This window comes from Chiloscyllium punctatum, chromosome 30 (assembly GCF_047496795.1).
Source record: "Chiloscyllium punctatum isolate Juve2018m chromosome 30, sChiPun1.3, whole genome shotgun sequence".
NCBI classification, from domain to species: domain Eukaryota; kingdom Metazoa; phylum Chordata; class Chondrichthyes; order Orectolobiformes; family Hemiscylliidae; genus Chiloscyllium; species Chiloscyllium punctatum.
The window spans coordinates 12,291,229-12,313,079 of NC_092768.1; the positions used below are offsets into that span (position 1 = coordinate 12,291,229).

At 53.7% G+C, this 21,851-nt stretch overlaps 1 protein-coding gene across 2 annotated transcripts in view; it reads left to right on the top strand.

The window, feature by feature from the left end:
- LOC140455170 (early estrogen-induced gene 1 protein-like) overlaps positions 1-21,440 on the top strand; it is a 33,343-nt gene extending 11,903 nt beyond the window's left edge. For both annotated transcript variants that reach the window (XM_072549871.1, XM_072549872.1), the window contains exons 2-11: positions 753-873; positions 3,350-3,379; positions 5,646-5,762; positions 7,053-7,099; positions 9,867-10,024; positions 11,131-11,241; positions 12,639-12,825; positions 14,988-15,109; positions 17,798-17,868; positions 19,499-21,440. In XM_072549871.1, the coding sequence (XP_072405972.1) occupies positions 753-873; positions 3,350-3,379; positions 5,646-5,762; positions 7,053-7,099; positions 9,867-10,024; positions 11,131-11,241; positions 12,639-12,825; positions 14,988-15,109; positions 17,798-17,865 (961 nt within the window). In that variant the 3' untranslated portion in view covers positions 17,866-17,868; positions 19,499-21,440. The remainder of the gene's footprint in view (positions 1-752; positions 874-3,349; positions 3,380-5,645; positions 5,763-7,052; positions 7,100-9,866; positions 10,025-11,130; positions 11,242-12,638; positions 12,826-14,987; positions 15,110-17,797; positions 17,869-19,498) is intronic.
- The last annotated feature ends 411 nt before the right edge of the window (positions 21,441-21,851 follow it).

The following is a 21,851-nucleotide window of genomic DNA, read 5'->3' on the forward strand; positions in this document are numbered from 1 at the left end:
TGATATGGGGGTGGAGTCACATGTGGGCCAGGCAGGGTAGGGAGGGAAGATGTCCATCTCTGAGGGACATCAGTGAACCCAACACATCTCTTGACAACAAATCTTTCCGGGTCACAGAAACAGATGTTGCTAGAGAAACTCAGCAGGTGTGGCAACATTTGTGGGAGAAGAGAGAGATAGAATCAGAGCTAAAGTTTCAGGTCTGCTGACCTCTCGTCAGAGCAAGATGGTCACCTTTAGATTCTTCATTTACGGTGGATTTAAATTTTGCCATCTAGCGTGGCGGGGTTTGAACCCTGTTCCCCTGGAGCGTGACCCGCGGTCTCGGGATCGACAGTTGAGTGATAACACCACGAGGTCATTGCCTCACCATGAGCCAAGCTGATTCGGGTGACACTGAGCTGAGCGGAATCCCCCCCCCCCCTCGCCCCCGCGTCTCCGAGTCAGACGGTCTGGTGTCCAGTCAGTCAGCATCCCAAAAAGCAGACGATCAGTCCCTATCCTGCTGCTGCATGTGGGATCTTGCTGTGCGGGGCTTGGCCGTCACGGTCCCGTGCCATCGCAGGGGAGTTGGGGGAGTTGGTAAGCCGGCCGGGGGTGAAGGGTGGGGGCATTCTGATACCCCCCCCCTCCACTCCCCAGGCTCCGTGCCCATTGCCTGGGCTGCAGCCTCCCTGGTTGGTGAGGGATGGGGGTGCGGGGGTCTGTGTTTCCGTGTGAATGCTAACTCTCTGATATCGCCTCCTTTCCAGGGAAGAGGTGCAGCAGAACTGTGTCCGCTGGGGCAAGAGATCAAGCTTCATGTGCAAGATGAGTGCGAGTCCAGCTACTGGAGTGCTGGACCCCTGTATCTGTCGGGTGTCTGTCCGCAAGGTCTGTCCACATATACTGCCCACTTAACCATGTCCATTCACCAGAGCCCGTGGTCAACGTTTACACCCCTTCCCCCAGAGAAGTGGGGGGGAGCTGCATTTACTGCCCCTGTCCCTAGTTGCCCCCCTTGAGAAGGTGGGGGTGAGCTGCATTTACTGCCCCTGTCCCTAGATGCCCCCCCTTGAGAAGGTGGGGGAGAGCTGCATTTCATGCCCCCGTCCCTAGTTGCCCCCCCTTGAGAAGGTAGGGGTGAGCTGCCTTCTTGAAACGCTGCAGTCCATGTGCTGTGGGTAGACCCACAATATCCCTTAGGGAGGGAATTCCAGGATTGGGACCCAGCCACACTGAAGGAACGGCCGATATATTTCCAAGTTGGGATGGGGAGGGGCTCGGAGGGGAACTTGCAGGGGGGTGGGGTCCCCATGGATCTGCTGCCCCTTGTCCTTCTGGGTGGAAGTGGCAATGGGTTTGGAAGGTGCTGCCTGAGGATTTTTGGTGAGTTTCTGCAGGGTATCGTGTAGATGGTACACACTGCTGTTACTGAGCGTTGGGGGGGGTGGAGGGAGGGGATGTTTGGGGAGTCTCTGCAGGGCATCTTGTAGATGGTACACACTGCTGTTACTGAGCGTCGGGGGGGTGGAGGGAGGGGATGTTTGGGGAGTCTCTGCAGGGCATCTTGTAGATGGTACACACTGCTGTTACTGAGCGTCGGGGGGGTGGAGGGAGGGGATGTTTGGGGAGTTTCTGCAGGGTATCTTGTAGATGGTACACACTGCTGTTACTGAGCGTTGGGGGGGTGGTGTGGAGGGAGGGGGTGTTTGGGGATGTTGTGCCAATCAAGTGGGGACTACTTTGTCCCTGGATGGTGTTGAGATTCTTGAATGTTGTTGGAGCTGCCCCCATCTGGGGAAAGTGGGGAGTATTCCCTCACCCTCCTGCCTTGTGCCTTGTAGATGGTGGGACAGGTTTTTGGGGGGGGGGGGCGTCAGTAGGGGAGTTCCTCGCTGCAGGATCCCCAGCCTCTGACCTGCTCCTGTAGCCGCTGTGTTTATGTGGTGAGTCCAGTTGAAGTTCTGGTCAATTGGCAACCCCCAGGAAGTTGATAGTGGAGGGGGGGATCTCAGTGAGGGGAACATCATTGAATGTCATTGGGCGGTGTTAAGTGTGTGTCTTGTTGGAGATGGTCACTGCGTGTTGTTGGTTTGGGACACAATGAGAGGCCATTCGGCCACACGTCAGCGCTAGTATTTACATTCGTCTTGGATTTCCCTCCTCCTTCAGATAAACATCGAAGCAATGTCTTTCTCCCTGGGGTCTTTCTGTGTCTTCCCCGTTCAATGCAGCACCATCCGTGCCCCTGTTACTCAGTGTGGGAGCCAGTCCCACATCTCTGTGGGCGAGGAAGCCTTCGCCTGGGCTCCTTCTTGGTTTTATTTCTAATCTTCATTCCCTCTGGACTTGGCTCCTCTACCATACTGCTGGCTGGGTTCCCACATTCCACCCTTTGTAAATCTGGGGTCATGCTGAGCTCTGCCTGCTCTCTCTCTCTCTGACCCCAGCTTAGGCCTCTCCATTCCCATGTTCCACGGTGTCATCCCTCCTGATCTCTGGGACCCCCCCACCCTCTGAGATCTCTGCCCTCCTCTATGACCAACGTCAAGTCCACTCCCGCACCATTGGTCACTGTGCCTTCGGAGTCCTGATCCCAAACTCCGGAATTCTGTCCCTCCTTGCTTGGTCATTTCAGGGGGCGGTGAAGAGTTACCCACTTTGCTGTGGGTGTGGAGTCACGTGAAGGCCAGGCTGGGGAAGAGAGGCAGACATTCGAGAGGCTGATGGGTATTGACACCAAGTTGGTGCTGGTCTGGGCTCACTCTCACTGAGACTAGTTATAGATTCGGTGGTGGGACATTGCTACTGTCCCTGGTCTGGGGAGTGCTGGATGATCAACTTGTACCTGCACCCTTGCGCCTCAAATTTGAAGATTAATAAATACTCTCCCTCTCTCTCTCTCTCTCTCACCCTGTCTCTCCCCCGCACTCTCTATATCTCTCTCTTCCTCCCTCTCCCTTTCTCATCCTCTCTCTCTCCCTCTGTCCATTTCCTCCCTCCCTTTGTCTCTCTGTCTCTCTCATGCACTCTCTATGTCTCTCTCCCTGTCCCTCTCTCTCCATCTCCCTATCTCTCTCTTTACCTCTCCTTCTCTCTTTCTCTCTTTCTCTCCCACCACCTCTCACACTCTCTTACACTGCCCCTCTTCTCCTCCCTCACTCTCACTCAACCCTCTGTCTCATACACTCCCTTTCACACTCACTGTCTCTTCCTATATCTGTCTCTCCATTTCCCAATCTCCCCCTCCCTATATCTCCCTTCTCCTCCATCACTCTCTCCGACTCTCCCTCACACATACACACACTCTTGCCCCCACCAACCCTCTCCCTCCCTATGTCTCTCTCCTCCCTCCCCCTCTTCACAGGAACTGAAAGGTGGGAAGGCCTTCATTAAGGTGAGAATATCTCCTGAACAGGGACGGATAAGGTTTGATCAGCTGGTGTGAGTGTGTGAGGTGTGGGAGAGTGGGATTGTGATAGGAGAGTGGGTCTATGATGGGATTGGATGGGAAAGTGGGATAATGATGGGATTAGGTGGGAGAGTGGGACTGTAATGGGAGAGTGGGACTGTGAAGGGAGAGTGGGACTGAGATGGGAGAGTGGAAATGTGATGGGGTTGGAGGGGAGAGTGGGACAGTGGGACTACGATGGGGTTGGATGTGAGAATGGGACTATGATAGGAGAGTGGGACTGTGATGGGGTTGGATGGGACAGTGATGGGAGAGTGGGACAGTGATGGGAGAGTGGGACAGTGATGGGAGAGTGGGACTATGATGGGAGAGTGGGACTATGATGGGAGAGTGGGACTGTGATGGGACAGTGGGACTGTGATGGGACAGTGGGACTGTGATGGGACAGTGGGACTGTGATGGGACAGTGGGACTGTGATGGGGTTGGATGGGAGAATGGGACTGTCATGGGGTTGGATGGGAGAATGAGACTGTCATGGGGTTGGATGGGAGAGTGGGACTATGATGGGAGAGTGGGACTGTGATGGGGTTGGGATGGGAGAGTGGGTCAGGGATGGGAGAGTGGAAATGTGATGGGGTTGGATGGGAGAGTGGGACTGTGATGGGGTTGGATGTGAGAATGGGACAGTGATGGGGTTGGATGTGAGAATGGGACAGTGATGGGGTTGGATGTGAGAATGGGACTATGATAGGAGAGTGGGACTGTGATGGGGTTGGATGGGACAGTGATGGGAGAGTGGGACTATGATGGGAGAGTGGGACTATGATGGGACAGTGGGACTGTGATGGGACAGTGGGACTGTGATGGGACAGTGGGACTGTGATGGGACAGTGGGACTGTGATGGGACAGTGGGACTGTGATGGGGTTGGATGGGAGAATGGGACTGTCATGGGGTTGGATGGGAGAATGAGACTGTCATGGGGTTGGATGGGAGAGTGGGACTATGATGGGAGAGTGGGACTGTGATGGGGTTGGGATGGGAGAGTGGGTCAGGGATGGGAGAGTGGAAATGTGATGGGGTTGGATGGGAGAGTGGGACTGTGATGGGGTTGGATGTGAGAATGGGACAGTGATGGGGTTGGATGTGAGAATGGGACAGTGATGGGGTTGGATGGGAGAGTGGGACTACGATGGGAGAATGGGACAGTGATGGGGTTGGATGGGAGAGTGGGACTATGATGGGAGAGTGGGGCAGTGATGGGGTTGGATGGGAGAGTGGGGCAGTGATGGGGTTGGATGGGAGAGTGGGACTATGATGGGAGAGTGGGGCAGTGATGGGGTTGGATGGGAGAGTGGGGCAGTGATGGGGTTGGATGGGAGAGTGGGGCAGTGATGGGGTTGGATGGGAGAGTGGGACTATGATGGGAGAGTGGGGCAGTGATGGGGTTGGATGGGAGAGTGGGGCAGTGATGGGGTTGGATGGGAGAGTGGGGCAGTGATGGGATTGGATGGGAGAGTGGGACTATGATGGGAGAGTGGGGCAGTGATGGGGTTGGATGGGAGAGTGGGACTATGATGGGAGAGTGGGGCAGTGATGGGGTTGGATGGGAGAGTGGGACTATGATGGGAGAGTGGGGCAGTGATGGGGTTGGATGGGAGAGTGGGGCAGTGATGGGGTTGGATGGGAGAGTGGGGCAGTGATGGGATTGGATGGGAGAGTGGGACAGTGGGACAGTGATGGGAGAGTGGGACAGGGATGGGAGAGTGGGACTGTGACCCTCTGGCAGTGCAGCGCTCCCTCGGCACTGACCCTCCGACAGTGCGGCGCTCCCTCGGCACTGACCCTCCGACAGCGCGGCACTCCCTCAGCACTGACCCTCCGACAATGCCTGCTCTCCCAGCACTGACCCTCCGACAGTGCGGCACTCCCTCAGCACTGACCCTATGATAGTGCAGCACTCCCTCCGCACTGACCCTCCGACAGTGCAGCACTCCCTCCGCACTGACCCTCCGACAGTGCCCGCTTCCCCAGCAGTGACCCTCCGACAGTGCGACGTTTCCTCAGCACTGACCCTTCAACAGTGCCCACTCCCTCAGCACTGACCCTCCGACAGTGCGGCGCTCCCTCCGCACTGACCCTCCGACAGTGTGTGTGTGTGTATGAGAGAGAGTTTGTGGTGGGGGTGACGATGGGCTGTTGGTGTGTTCCTCTCTAACCAGCTCCTCCTGTTCCTCCTGTCGCTGACCAGCTGGGCTTTGTGGATCTGAATTTGGCAGAATTTGCTGGCTCGGGAATGACAGCTCGCTGCTACATCCTGGAGGGATATGAGCCGAAGAAAACACGGCAGGATAACTCCATCCTGAAGGTACCCTCCTGAAGGGAAGGGAAGGAGACTGACAGTCAGGGCTGGGGGTGGAGGGTAACCACCTCCATTCTCAGAGTCAGCGTGTTAAATCCAAACTTCATACTGAGTCATCAACACTTTGCAATGTTTGAGACAGAGGGATATCAGATCGTCCTGACTATACCCACTGTCACCTTCCTACTGTCTTCTTTCAATCTCTGTCCTCTTTAATAGTGGATAGGCTTCAATATTCAGTCAGTCTGTGGTAAACCCAGCACAGGGACAGCACGGGATTAGATACAGAGTAAAGCTTCCTCTACACTGTCCCCCCATCAAACACTCCCAGGACAGGGACAGCACGGGGTTAGATACAGAGTACAGCTCCCTCTACACTGTCTCCCACCATCAAACACTCCCTGGGACAGGGACAGTGCGGGGTTAAATACAGAGTAAAGCTCCCTGTACACTCTCCCCTAAGACAGGGCCAGTACGATCGCTACTCACTGAGACAGTGAAGCTGCTGTTTGTGTAGAACCTGTTTCCTGGTACTGTATTTGTATGGACAGTTTCTTTACCGATGAATAATTTCCTCTTCTTTCCCTCCATTTCTCTCTCCTTTCTCTGTTATTGTTACCCTACCTCCCTTTCCACCCCATCTCCTGTTTATTTCTTGCATTCCTTCTCTCTCCTATTTTATCATCTCTGTCTTTCCTTCCGTCTCTTCTGTGACTCTCTGTCCATTTTATGACCTCTTTGTCTCTCCTGCTTTTTCCCTCTTGTCTCTCATACATCTCCCTCTATCCCTGTGTGTGTGTGTGTGTGAGAGATTTACTCTCTCCTCTCTCTCTCTGTCTTAAAGTTTCTCCTTCTCTCTCTTTTGCTCCGTTCCTCTCCCTGACTCCATCACTTTCTGCCTCTCTTCTCCATTTCTCTATTTGTACTGTTATCTTTCTGTCTCTTTTTCTCTATCTCTCCCTCTGTTACGCTCTCATTGTCTGTTTTTTGCTTTGTGTGTTTATATCTCTCTCTGTCCCTCCCTTTGTGTCACATTTACCCTTTCTCTCTGTCTGATATTCTCTCATTATCTCTCTCTCTCTTTTCTCTCTGTCTGTTATTGTCTCTCTTTATCTATTTTTCTCTCTCTTTTTCTCTATTATTTTCTCACCTTCTCTCTGCATTTTTCTGTCTCACTGACTCTGTCTCCATCTTTGTTTTTAATCACTCTCCCTCTCTGTCTCTATTTCCTTCTCTCTCTCTCTCTCTCTCTCTCTCTCTCTCTCTCTCTCCCTCCCTCCCTCCCACGAATCCCAGATCTCCATCAGTCTGCAGTTGTTGCTGGGTGACCCATGCTTTAAGACGTAAGTACTGGCTTTTTGCTTCTCCTGCACCCCAACATCCATCTTGTCCCTAACCCCAACTCTCACCTTTCTGAACTTTTCATACAGCCCCACAGATCCAGCTACCTGTCTTGTGAGTGTAGTGCACCTGCCAGCCCTGATAATACATTCAAAAACATCTACATGTACCACTCAACAAGATACCCTGCAGAAACCCCCAAATCCCTCCCCACCCCCGACGCTTCAGTAACAGCAGTGTACCTCTACAAATACCCTGCAGAAACTCCCAAACATCCCTCCCTCCACCCCCCCGAGCCTCAGTAACAGCAGTGTGTACCATCTACAAGATACCCTGCAAAACTCCCCAAACATCCCCTCCCTCCACCCCCGACGCTCAATAACAGCAGTGTGTACCATCTACAAGATACCCTGCAGAAACTCCCCAAACATCCCCTCCCTCCACCCCCCGACGCTCAGTAACAGCAGTGTGTACCATCTACAAGATACCCTGCAGAAACTCCCCAAACATCCCCTCCTCCACCCCCCGACGCTCAGTAACAGCAGTGTGTACCATCTACAAGATACCCTGCAGAAACTCCCAAACATCCCCTCCCTCACCCCCGACGCTCAATAACAGCAGTGTGTACCATCTACAAGATACCCTGCAGAAACTCCCCAAACATCCCTCCCTCCACCCCCGACGCTCAGTAACAGCAGTGTGTACCATCTACAAGATACCCTGCACTCCCCAAACATCCCCTCCCCACCCCCCGACGCTCATAACACATGTGTACCATCTACAACGATTCCTGCAACTCACCAACATCCCCTCCTCCCCTGACGCTTAGTAACAGCAGTGTGTACCATCTACAAGGTACCCTGCACAACTCACCAAACGCCCCCTCCCTCCATCCCTACCTTAGTAACAGCAGTGTACCATCTACAAGATACCGCAGAAACTCCCCAAACATCCCCTCTCACTCAGCCCTACGCTCATAACAGCAGTGTGACCATCTACAAGTACCCTGCAGAAACTCACCAACGCCCCCTCCCTCATCCCCTGACGCTAGTAACAGCAGTGTTACATCTACAAGATACCCTCACAACTCACCAACATCCCCTCCACCACCCCCCGACGCTCAGTAACAGCAGTGTGTACCATCTACAAGATACCCTCAGAGATTCATCAAAGACACTCAGACAGCACCTTCCAAACCCACAGCCACTTCCATCCAGAAGGACAAGGGCAGCAGATCCATGAACACCATCCCCTGCAAGTTTCCCTCCGAGCCCTCCCTATCCCGACTGGAAATATAATCGCCGTTCCTCAGTGTGCTGGTCCCAATCCTGAATTCCCTCCCTAAGGGACATTGTGGGTCTACCCACAGCACATGACTGCAGCGGTTCAAGAAGCAGCTCACCCCCACCTTCTCAAGGGGGCATCTAGGACAGGGCAGGAATGCTCACCCCCACCTCACCAGCGGTAATTATTCGGGACAGGCAGTAAATGCTGGGCACAGCCATTGATGCCCAAAAGCTTTGAATGAATCAATCATTTAAAAACAATACTTATAATTTGTCTTTACTCAATGAGTGTGGTTAAGGTGATGGTGCAGGTGTGAGATATTTGATTGGGATGGTGTACAAAGGATATGGGGAGAAAGGAGATTGGCACTAAGTAATGATACTCGCTTGAGTTGGTGCTCAAGATGGCTGAATGGCCTCGTTTCTCACAGTGAGACTGTGATGAGGAGAACACTCCTTAGTTTCCATTGCCATATGGGTCATCACTTTGCTCCTCAGAACCTCTTGTGACTCTTGTGTCCCCTTGAAACCAAAGCCCCACAATATCAGTGTCCTGTCCTCGTGACCCCCATAATCTCCTCCACACTCTGCAAGACCCTCTCCCTTGCCCTGGCGTACGAGAGAGTTGACTGTAGAAGTGACCATGGTTCAGTAGGAGCAGCACTGCCACACACTGACCATGGGCAGTATTGCAGGCAGACCATTCAGAAGGGCTTTTACCCAAAACGTCGATTTTACTGCTCCTTGGATGCTGCCTGAACTGCTGTGCTCTTCCAGCACCACTAATCCAGAATCAGCTCCATAGAGTTAACAGAGTCATAGAGATGTACATCACAGAAACAGACCCTTCGGTCCAACCCGTCCATGCCGACCAAATGTCCCAACCCCATCTAGTCCATTTGCCAGCATTTGGCCATTTCCCTCCAAACCCATCCTACACCCATATACCCATCCAGATGCCTTTTAAATGCTGCAATTGTACCAGCCTCCACCACTTCCTCTGGCAGTTCATTTCATACACGTACCACCCTCTGTGTGAAAATGTTGCCACTTAGGTCTCTTTTATATCTTTCCCCTCTTACCCTAAACCTATTCCCTCTAGTTCTGGACTCCCCCATCCCAGGGAGGAAGAGACCTTGTCTATTTACCCTATCCATGCCCCTCAATTTTGTAAACTCCTATAAGATCACCCCTCAGCCTCCGACGCTCCTGGGAAAAACAGCCCCAGCCTGTTCAGCCTCTCCCTGTAGCTCAAATCCTCCAACCTGGCAACATCCTTGTTAATCTTTTCTGAACCCTTTCAAATTTCACAACACCCACACCTGTTCTCCGCAGAGCGATGCAGACCGATGCCCGTGCTCTGTCTCTGTGTGCTGTGCTGACAGTGTGAGGATGGGATGTATATTGTCCAGGCTGGTCAGGCCTCTGTGAAACCAGCTATTTGTGAATGACAGTGCATTCCCTATCCATCCTCTCCCTCCAGGCCAGCACCACACACTACCTTCAGCACCATCGTGGCTGGTGAGGATGCCCTGGAGCTGGACTGTAAGGGAGATGCTGGGAACGATGGGGAAAGGGACAGACCAAGCCGACCCAGCTCCCTGCGGCTGTCCAAGTGTCGTTCATGGATCACGGCCTCAGGTACCAGACTCCAGGAACACAGGGTTACAGGTTGTCCCAAGACTGGCCGGGACAGTGGGTCAGACACTGTCCCTTCCCCCCTCCCTCTGGGACTGGCTGGGACAGCGGGTCAGACACTGTCCTTTCTCCCCTCCCTCTGGAATTGGCTGGGCATTGATTGGGATATTGGGAAAGTTGTTAATGAATGAGAGGCGTCTGCACTGATAATAAAAGCCAACATCATGCAGAGGCTGGAAATGAGAGATAAAACCTGGAGAACAGAGAAACTCAGCAGGTCTGTGGAGATAGAAACAGAGGGAGATTATATATCTATATCTACAGACCTGCTGAGTTTCTCTGGTGTTCTCCAGGTTTTATCTCTCTTTCATTTCGAGTCCAGTCTGACTCTGCAGCATTGTTGTGGAGGTACTAGTGTTGGACTGAGCTGGACAAAGTCAGATGTCACACGACACCAGGTAATAGTCCAACAGGTTTATCTGAAATCACAAGCTTTCAGAGCACTGCCCTTTGTTGGGTGTCGGGTAGACTTCAGAGTTCACCTGGAGAAGGAGCAGCTCCAAAAACTTGTTTTTTCAAATAAGCCTGTGGCCTTGTGCATTCTGCCCTCAAAACCCTGCTCAGAGAGGTAAACGCACACCTGTGGACAGGTGGGACCCAAACCCAGGCCTCCTATCTGAGAGGTAGGGACACTACCTCTGCACAATAAGAGCCTGGTGTTTTCTGCTGACGTTCCAGTGAGAGTTCACCTTATTCGATTACAACAAAGTGAAAGCTGATCTATCAAGCCAGTTTTTCTTTAATATCCTTGTTTGTGGGCTTGTAGCCTGGGATCTGACTACACCAGGCTTCCACCAGTCTGGAGCACAACCTGCTCATCACGCCCCCAGGCTGAAAGATGCTTCCAGGTGGATAACAATGCACTCAAACAGATTGTGCTCCTGGTGAGCTGTTTGGGAATGTGATATGGGGGTGTATGGGGATGGGGTGGGCAGGAGTTACGGTTTGGGGGAGGGGAGGTAGGTAGGCCTCTTTGGGGGGTCCGGGAGCTCCGGAGTCGGGCGGCTGCTCCCTCGTTCCTCACCTTGTCCGTCCCTCTGGCCCGGTAGGTATCAGCGAGGACCTGGACAGCATAGTCAGCACCCCGGACAGCTCCACCAGCTCCTGCTACCCCCTCAGCTCACCGTCCAGTGTCAGCAGCCAGCACTCCAAGGTGTCCGGTGAGTGAATATCCTGGGAATGGTGACAGCTCCGACAGGATTGGGGCGGTGGGAGGACCTGGTGGGGGGAAGGGGAATGGAGATGGGGAGGGGGGGTGCGGTGGAGGAACAGGAGCCAGGCTGAGTGGGTCTGAATCGCTCCGCGATGTTCACCTCTCTCTCACGGCCTTTCAAAGCCAGCCAGCCAGCCACTCCTGCCCAACGGGGGTTTGACCCAGTCGGCCATTCGTTAGGCGCCGCCTAAATGCAAAGTTGTTGTTGGGAGGTGTCTGGACGACCCCATCACTTGAGGAAGAGCCTCAAGGTTGGTCTGGCCCTGGCATAAAGCAATCCTATTAGGAGGCCATTCGAGCCATCCGTCCGGATCTATCATTCAGCTCATTTACCTCAACGTTGTATCCTCCCTCCCCACACCCCCCCGACTCCGCGTTTTCCACACCCATTGCCCTCTGTCCTGGGTATACTGAGTGACTGAGTGCCCCCCTGCCAGGAAGACTTCTAAGGAGTCAGCTCCTGTTGAAAATCGAGAGGGGAGAGCTCTCTTCCTCAAGCGGGTGAGCTGCATTTACTGCCCCTGTCCCTAGTTGCCCCCCCCTTGAGAAGGTGGGAGCTGCATGTGCTGTCCCTATCCCTAGTTGCCACCCCCCCCCTTGAGAAGGTGGGGGTGAGCTGCATTTACTGCCCCTGTCCCTAGTTGCCCCCCCCTTGAGAAGGTGGGGGTGAGCTGCATTTCCTGCCCCTGTCCCTAGTTGCCCCCCTTGAGAAGGTGGGGGTGAGCTGCATTTCCTGCCCCTGTCCCTAGTTGCCCCCCCCTTGAGAAGGTGGGGGTGAGCTGCCTTCTTGAACCACTGCAGTCCATGTGCTGTGGGTAGACCCACAATGTCCCTGAGGGAGGGAATTCCAGGATTGGGACCCAGCCCCACTGAAGGAACAGCCGATATATTTCCAAGTCGGGATGGGGAGGGGCTCGGAGGGGAACTTGCAGGGGATGGTGTTCCCATGGATCTGCTGCCCCTTGTCCTTCTGGATGGAAGTGGCTGTGGGTTTGGAAGGTGCTGTCTGAGCATGTGCCACAGATGGAAGGTGGACAGGGAGAGGGCAACAAGGGGTGGACTTATCAGTGACACCCAGACCCATGGATAGAAGGAGGAGGAGATTGGGGGTGGGGAAGGGGGTTGTGGGGGCGGAGAAGAGGGTCGTGGTGGGGTGGAGTGGGGGAGTGAAGAGGATGGAAGGGGAGGTTTGTTGTGCTGGCGGGTTGGGGAGGTTTGTGTGGTGTCAGGATTAGATGGATCGAATGGCCTTGGCGTGAGGCTGGGTGACCCGTTCTGTGCTGTTTCCCAGTGATTGTGTCTCCTGTCTCCTGCCACCCTCCCCCCCTCACTCTCTCCCTCCAGGTTACAGCTCAGAGCACTCCCGGAGTGTCAGCCTCTCGGAGCCCACCAGGAGGCGCAAGCTGTCATCGGTCAGCAGCGGCTTCTCCTCGGGACCCAGCAGCGCGGCCGATATCCAGGGGGAGGCTGGGCGCCTGGCGTTCGAGAAGCCCCCCTTCCCCATCCTGCCGTGCGACCGGCACACCCCCAGGTAAGGGAGGGGAGGGGAGAGGGGAGATACCCCGGCACTTGGGGGTGGTAAGGGGTTATTGTTGGGGTACATGTGTGGGCAGGGATGTGGGTCATGGGGAAGGGGAAGGGCAGTGTCCCAGGTCCAACTGCAGCCAGGTTACAAATGGATGGAAGGAGTTGCATTTCTCCAGCTTCAGTCCAGACCTTGGGTTTTGAGAGTGTGAGAGAGTGTGTGCGAGTGTGTGTGTGGGTGAGTCGGTGTGCTTGAGAGAGAGTGAGAGTGAGAGAGTGTGTGTGAGCGTGTGTGTGGAGGTGTGTGGGTGAGTGTGTCTGTGTGTTTATTTGTGTGTGAGTGAGAGTGTGAGAGTGTGTGTATGTGAGTGATTGTGGGTGATTGAATGTGTGTGAGAGTGAGAGTGAGTGAGTCTGTGTCTGTCTGTGAGTGTGTGCGTGTGTCTGTGTTTGTGAGTGAGTCTGTGTGTGTCTGAGTGTGGGTGTGAGTGTGTGTATGTGCGCGCGGGTGAGTGAGTGTGGGTGAGTGAGTGAGTGTGGGTGAATGTGCCTGTGAGTGTGTGAGTGTGTGTACAAGAGTGTGTGGACGGTGGGGGGAAGCTATGATGCAGAGCGAGATCCCACCAACGCTGTTGGAAAGGTGACCAGATCTCAGCGAGGGATCATGATTGTAGTCTAGGTCGGAGGTGGGTTCTAACCCACAACTCCCCCCCCCCCCCCCACACCCCACCCCACCCCAGTGTCAGCTTTGAAAGGTGGGGCCTGTGACAGTGCAGCACCCCTGCTTCTCCCTTCCTACCCCTGTCCCCCAGTGGCCAGCCTGGATGGTGCTCAGGCCTGGGAGTGTTACTGAACAAAGAGACCTTAGAGTGCAAGTTCATAGCTCCTTGAAAGTGGAGTCGCAGGTAGATAGGATAGTAAAGGCGGCGTTTGGTATGCTTTCCTTTATTGGTCAGAGTATTGAGTACAGGAGTTTGGGGGGGGTCATGTTGCAGCTGTACAGGACATTGGTTAGGCCACTGTTGGAATATTGCGTGCAATTCTGGTCTCCTTCCTATCGGAAGGATGTTCTGACACATGGAAGGGTTCAGCAAAGATTTACAAGGATGTTGCCAGGGTTGGAGGGTTTGAGCTACAGGGAGGGGCTGAACAGGCTGGGGCTGTTTTCCCTGGAGTGTCGGAGGCTGAGGGGTGATTTTATAGAGGTTTACAAAATTATGAGGGGCATGGATAGGGTAAATAGACAAAGTCTTTCCCCCCCAAGGGGTGGGGGAGTCCAGAACTCAAAGGCATAAGTTTAGGGTTGGACCGAAGGGTCTGTATCCATGCTGTACATCTCTATAACTCTAAGTGGTTTCCCCAGAGTGGGGATTTCAAACCCACACCCTCCTCCTCTCCGAGAGGGGAAGGTGCAGCTCGCAGAGCCACGTCTGAGCGGAGCCATTCGGTCCATTTCCCATCCCTAGCTGTGCTCTGTGTTTGAGCTGGACGTTGCTTCAATAACCCCCTTCTTGTCCCCAGTTTTATTAACAGGGACACAAAGTCCAAGAGCAAGGGGCTGATGCTGAGCGTGTCCCAGCCCCTTGTTAGACCCCAGCTGGAGTATTGTGTCCAGGTGTGGGCCCCACATTATCGGAAAGATGGGGAACGCGTCGGAGAGAGGGCAGGAGCGATTTACAGGAACGGATCCAGGGATGGGGAAAGGTCAGCGATGAGGAGAGATTGAAGAGGGTGGGAGTGTTCTCTCTGGGAGGGAAGGCGGCTGGGAGAGGGGGATCTGAGAGAGGTTTTCAAAACCCCGAGTGGGGAGGGGGGCCTGGAGAGAGGAGAGAGGGAGAAGCTGGTCCCACTCGGAAAAGGAACAGGAACGAGAGGGGGGTAGATTTAAAGGGATGTACAAATGGAGGGAGGGTGAGGTGAGGGAGAGAGTTTCTCACTCAGTGGGTAGTGAGGGTGTGGAATGTACTGCCTGGGAATGGAGGGGGGGGGGGGGGGGGGGGGAAGGGAGGTTCAACTGAGGCATTCCAGAGGGACAGAGGAGAGAAATGGGGGGGTAGGGATAGGGGTGGGAAGGGCAGGAGATTGGGCCCTGGGGGATAGAACCGATGCAGGGATGATGGGCTGAATGGCCTGCTGTGCTGTAAGAATCCTGTGACTGTGTGATTACAGGCGGAGGAATCGAGTACCTGAGAATTACCCGTCATGGGTCAGTGACACCAGGGTCAACGCTGATGACATTGTGGAGTGTATTATCCAGACTCAGGACTTCACCAACTGCAGTGATTCCGAAGGTAAGGAAAGCCTGGCAGCCATCGGAACTCCGAGTGGGAACATTCCACGGCTCGGGAGTCCTCAGGCCACACTTCCTCTGGACAGGGTAAGATAGAGCCATCTGAGTGCAGAAGGAGACTGTTCAGCTTACTGAGCCCGTACTAGCCCCTTGGAGAGGTACCCAGTCAGTCCCATTACCCTCCCCACTAGGTGCCTCCTCCAGCTTATTCCCATTCCAATCTCTGATTGAAATTGTTTACGGTCGCTCCTTCCATCCTCCTTTCCGCAGACGGTGCATTACCCACTCACTGGATCATCAAGTTCCTTCCACCCCCCCCCCCCCCTCCCCGTCCCCATTACAACCCCCTCCCCACCCTTGCATCATGCCTCATGTCCCCAAACCTGAAAGCTGTGTGCCCCCTCACCCACACCCACCAGCCAGTGAGATCAGCTCCCTCTGCCTACCCTCAGCTAAACCTGTCACTACCCTGCCCAGCTCGAGCAAACCTCCCCTCCACCCTCCCTGCTCCAACCAGAGGCATTTGGACAAGGAATCTGAACGGACTATCGCCGGGTTTGTAAATGACCCAGGAATAAACAAAAACACAAGAGGTGACCCAGAGTCTGTAGAGGGAAGGGCAGGTTAAACAAGTGAGCCAAAACTTGGCCGATCAAATATAATGTTGAGAAATGTGAGGTTTGGCAGGAAGAATAGAGGTGCTGAATATTATTTAAATGGAGAAAGACTGCAGAAAGCAGAGGGACATGGGAGTCCTTGTGTGTGAATCTTAAACAGCCAGTATCCACGTTTATCGGGTAATAGGGAAGGCAAGTGGAATGTTCTTTCAAAAGGAATGGAGTGTTAAAGTAGGGAGCAGAAAACAAAATTCCCAGAGAAACTGAGCAGTTCTGGCAGCATCTGTGGGGAGGTAAAGCAGAGGCAACGTTTTGGGTTCGTAGACTCTTCAGGAGAATTAATAGCAGCTGGGAACAACTTGCTCTTCATGATGAAGATGGGAGACAGGGGATTGTCGTGGGGGATGGATGGGGAGGGATGTTGTTGCGAGGGGATGTTGATGGGGGAAGGGGAGGACATTGGGGGAAGGGGACGGTATCGTTGGGGGAAGGGGACGGTATTGTTGGGGGAAGGGGAGAGGTTGTTGTTAGGGGAAGCGGGGATGTTGTTGGGGGAAGGGGAAATGCTGTTTGTGGAAGGAGGGGGATGTTGTGGGAGGAGAGGTGAGTGGAGATGGAACCCAAAGAGAGAGAGAGAGAGCTGAAATGGGGAGGCAACGAGAGGATTATTGATGTTAAGTCAGGACAGCAGAGGAGCTGTTTCAGTGACAGTGAGGGCTGAGTGTGGGAGAGATTGGGTGAATGTATGGGAAATGAAAGTACCATATGTCACATGAGAATGGTCAGAGGAGAATGTGGGAGTGGGTGACTGTGCTAAAAGGAACCCTTGTTAAAACAGGACAGGGTGTGGGTGTAAACTCACCGGAGAACGTAATCAGGATCCAAAGTTACTGACCTCTGTATAGAGTCTCAAGCCTGCAGGATCCCGGAGATGCTGTTCTTCCAAGTTACGCTGAGCTTCCTTGGAGCACTGCTGCAAGCCTGGGACAGAGATGTTCACCAGGGAACAGGGTAGGGGGTTAACATGGCGGGCAACTGGAAGCTCAGGGTCACTCTGGGGGACAGAGCATCGGTGTTATGCAAAGTGGTCACCCAGTCTGTGTTACAAACCCACCGAGTCCCACAGCTCCCTGGACTATACATCCTCACCCCCTGCTTCCTGTAAAGACTCTATTCCCTTCTCCCAGTTCCTCTGCCTCCGTCCCATCTGTTCCAACGGGACCAACTTCAACAAGCGAGCCTCCGAAATGTCCACCTCCTTCCTGAACCGTGGACTCCCCAACCCCTTTACTGACCGGGCCCTCCGCTGGGTCTGACCCGTCTCCCAGACTTCCACCCTCACCCCCTGTCCCCCCACACACCTCGCTCTTCAACAGTGATAGGGTCCCCCGGTGATGGGGACGGTGAGTCACAGAGATGGGGAGGGGGGGGTCTGGGCGATGGGGTGGTCTTGGTGATGGGGGGAGTGTATTGGTGACAGGGTGGGGGCGTGTTTCGGTGAGAGGGAGGGTGGTCTCAGCATCGGGGAGGGGGTCTCGGTTATGGGAGGGGTTTTCTCGGTGACAGGGAGAAGGAGTCTGGGTGACGGGGAGGGGGGGGTCTCAGTGACGGGGAGGGGGGGGTTTCTCGGTGACAGGGAGGGGGTTTATCCGAGACGGGGAGGGAGTCTCAGTGATGGGGAGGGTGTTCTCGGTGATGGAGAGGGAGTGTCTCGGTGACAGGCAGGGTGGTCTCGGTGATGAGGAGGGGGTTGCTCGGTGACGGGGAGGGAGTGACTCGATGATGGGGAGGGTGCTCTCGGCGATGGCGTCTTGGTGATGAGGAGGGAGTGTCTCGGTGACAGTGAGGGGTGGTCTTGGTGATGGGGAGGTGTGTCTGGGTGACAGTGGGAATGTCTTGGTGATGGAGAGGGGGGTCTCGGTGATGGGAAGGGAGGTGTCTGAGTTATTGTGACTGGTCTCAGTGACAGACAATGACAATATATTGTGGAGCTGCGTATCCTGCTGGGAGAGGGATTGAGATGATCGTTGTGTATGACCCTAATTGCTGTCTGTGTTTGGGTTCCCATCCAGAGAGCGGATTACAGCTGGTTGTAGACCGTGACGGTTCCACGTTCATCAGGGGAGTGTCAGCTCACTAACAGGTACAGCATCCTCCCCACAGCCAATAATACTGTGGGTTCAATACATCCACGCATGGGATTGGCCAGCATTTACTGCTCCCGTCCCTAGTTACCACCCTTGAGAAGGTGGGGGTGAGCTGTATATACTGCCCCTGTCCCCTAGTTGCCCCCCCACCTTGAGAAGATGGGGGTGAGCTGCCTTCTTGAACCTTCCTGCAGTCCATGTGCTGTGGGTAGACTCACAATGTTCCTGAGGGAGGGAATTCCAGGATTGGGACCCAGCCACAATGAAGGAACAGCTGATATATTTCCAAGTCGGGATGGGGAGGGGCTCGGAGGGGAACTTGCAGGGGGTGGTGTTCCCATGGATCTGCTGCCCCTTGTCCTTCTGGATGGAAGTGGCCGTGGGTTTGGAAGGGCTACAGCAGAGCGATTAGATAAGGTTTCCCTTATTCAGATCGAATCTATCTCTTCCCCCTCCCCAACCCCCCCAACACCCCCTCAGTGCCCATCCTGAGCCTCACTAGGGCTTTCGAAAAGTAAACCTTTCCTCACAGCTCCAATGTTTAACTCACCAATTGCCCTGGATTCAGCCAACGGGAAGCGATTCCTTCTCTCTGTGCTCCGCCCGGATCCTCACTGGCTTTGTCTGAGGAAGCCGTCACTGAGGAAGGGACAGTCACTGACAACCCGCCGTGGTCCGCTCACTCAGCGACATTGTGGTCAGGAAGGCACGTCAACACACCTTTACCTCCTCAGGAGGCTACAGAAATTCGGCAATGTCCGTAAGGAACCTCACCAACCTTTACTGGCGCATCATAGAGAGCATTCTCTCCGGGTGCGTCACTGCTTGGTGCGGCAACTGCTCTGAGAAACTACAGAGACTGTGAACACAACCCAGTCCATCACACAAACCAAGTTTCCATCCACTGACTCCATCTCCACTTCCCACTGCCTCAGGAAGGTAGGCAACAGGCCTAGTGGTATTGTCGCTAGACAGTAAACCCAAAGCCCCTGATAACGCTCTGGGGACCTGGGTTCAAGGCCTGCCGTGGCAGATGGTGGAGTTTTAGTGGGTGGCACGGTGGCTCAGTGGTTAGCACTGCTGCCTCACAGCGCCAGAGACCAGGGTTCAATTCCCACCTCAGGCAACTGTCTGTGTGGAGTTTGCACATTCTCCCCGTGTCTGCGTAGGTTTCCTCCGGTTTCCTCCCACAGTCCCAAGATGTGCAGCTCAGGTGAGCTGGCCATGCTCAATTTCCTATATAGTGCAAGGTGCATTCGTCAGGGGTCAACATAGGGTTGGGGAATGGGTCTGGGTGGGTTACTCTTCAGAGGGTTGGTGTGGACTTGTTGGGCTGAAGGCCCTGTTTCCATAATGTAGGGAATCTAATCAACAGCTTCTTCCCCACTGTTAGTAGCCTTCTGAATGGACGTCTCCAATTTAACAAGGATCTCTCTCTCTCTCTGTGCACATTCTTTGCAGCCATAACATGATATCCCTCGCTCTGTTCTATCATTGTAATGCACGGTGTACGATCCGCCTGTACTGCATGCTAAACAAAACTTTTCACTGTACCTAGGTACATGGGACAACAATAAATCAAAACAAATCTCACCACCTACGCGCTCTCTCTCTGTGTCCCTGCAGGCAGTCTGCGAGTGACTACGTGCCAGTGGTGATTGGGAATCACTGAAGTGACAGCCCATTGTGGGATCGGTCTGTGCGCTGAGCTCCGCCAGAATCTTCATTCAGCTGCTACCCCCCCCAGAACAACGGATGGGCAACAGACTTGGGGTTGGCTAGGACTCCTGGAAGACCATTCTGTGGGAGAGTGAGGGGTGGGATGTGGACAGGGCTGAGTTGGTGCAGGGAAGTGAGGAGGGGAGGGGGTTAAAGAGGAGGGACAACCCCCTCCAGCCCCTTCTGAGCTGAGGGAACGGTTTGTTCCTGACCATTAACCCTTCCAGAGACAAGGCCGAGCCCAGGACCCTCGCTGAGAGGTGACCGCTCCTGGTCACATTGTGGGGTGGGCCAATCATCCAGAGATGTCTTTTTGTCACCACCTCCCACCCTCACTCCTCATCTCAGCAACCCCACCCCACTCTGTGCACTCTCTCCACTGCCCCCTCCTATCCACCTGCTCAATCCCAACTTTCCCAACTGAAAACCCCCTCAACAGTCCTTCACCACCCTGTCACCAGGCCCTCAACACCCCTCATTACCCCTCACCACTCCCCATGGAACGTGCAGCAAACTTCCAGGCTGGTAGGATTGGACACAACATCGTACACAAGTGCTCCTTGCTCCTCCTGTCATGGTGGCACAACTGAGCGGGGCAGGTGTTGGTGGGCTCAGTTGGACGGGTGCCTAGTTTGACAATGGCAGGGCCTGTGACTTGTGGAAATGTGGAGGCGTGTGTATAATTGTGTGAGTGTACATGAGCAAGTGTATAATTGTGTGTATGTACATGGGTGTACGTGTGTGTGCAGGTGTGTGAATAATTGTGTGTACGAGTGTGCTTATGTGTATCCAATTTTGTGTGCGCGCGCATAATTGTGTGTGCAAGTGTATAATTGTGTCAGCGTACATGAGTGTGCATGTGTGTGAGAGTGTGTGCATAATTGTGTGTTAATGCACATACAATTGTGTGCGTGCACGTGCGAGTGTGTATAATTTTGTGTGTGTGAACGTACATATGATTGTGTGCACAATAGTGTGTGTTTGCGCATATAACATTACACATGTTCACAAACCCTCTGATTCAGAGGGTAAGTATGCATACTTGTGTTAGTACATGTGCATGCACGTATGTGTGTAAGAGTGCATAACTTTGTGCGTGAGTGTATATATAATTGTGTGTGCTTGTGCGAGTGTGCATGTGTAAGTCGGAGTTTTCTCTCCCAAGTGAGTCTCGCTGAGCTCCCCGAGTTTAATGCCCACAAGGAAAGATGAGGGGGCTGGCTTCCTGTTTGTGGGGTTATCTCTGAGGGGCTAGTTTTTGGATCAACAGTCAGAAACCCATCCTATGACAGAGGCCATTCATTTCATCTTGTCCGTGCTAGCTCTTTGGCAGAGCTTTGCTTGCAATCGCACTGGCCTCTCCAGATCCTGTCCCTGCAAGCTGCCTCCTCCCCTTTAGATATTTATATTTGTCCAGTTCTCCCAGGCTTTCAGAGAACCAAAGTGTACCCCCCCCCACCCCGAGAGGGGGTGTTGAACTTGTACTGAGTACCCCAATCCCTCACAACCCTTAAGTTTAAATCGCACATTGTTAGCAGGTTGAAGCTTTTCCTGTTAGGTACATCAGGAAGAAAGCAAAGATAACAGCTGTGGGAGGTGGTGTGCCTGGTTTGGATTTAATCTGATTATCGCCAGGCGAGGGAGGGACAGGGGTTTGGATCAAGAACCCTTTATTATAACACCCACTCCCTCCCCCACCCACCTCATTTGACTACCACAAAATATTTAATGACATTTTAGCAAACAGCAATGTCACACACTGTGAAGATCTTGGAGCTAAAGAGTCTAAGATTGATCATCCAGATATTACTGCCAGCAAGACAGTTAACACTAAAAAGATAAATTTAAAAAAGGGGTGGTGGGGGTGGGGGTGGGGGTGGGGGAGGGGGGAGCCCATTCAGCCCTGCTGTTCAATACAATCATAGCTGACCATCCAACTCAGTCCCCCGTTCCTGCTTTCTCCCTCAAACCCTGTGATCCCTTTAGCCCCAAGTCCTGTGTCCAACTCCTTCCAGAAGTCATACAATGTTTTAGCCTGCACTGTTTTCTGTGGGAAGAATTCCACTGGCTCACCCTCTCTGCACCCCTCAGTCCCAAAAGGTTCACTTCTGACACGTTTCCTTTTACCAAACAATTATTTCAACCAACCAGGACCCTCTCCCCAAGCATTAAGAGGCCTTGTCTCTTTACAAAATTGTTTCTTTTCCCCGCTTGCATTTCAGTCCTCACTGAGACAGGACAGAAAATTTTCACTGCATAT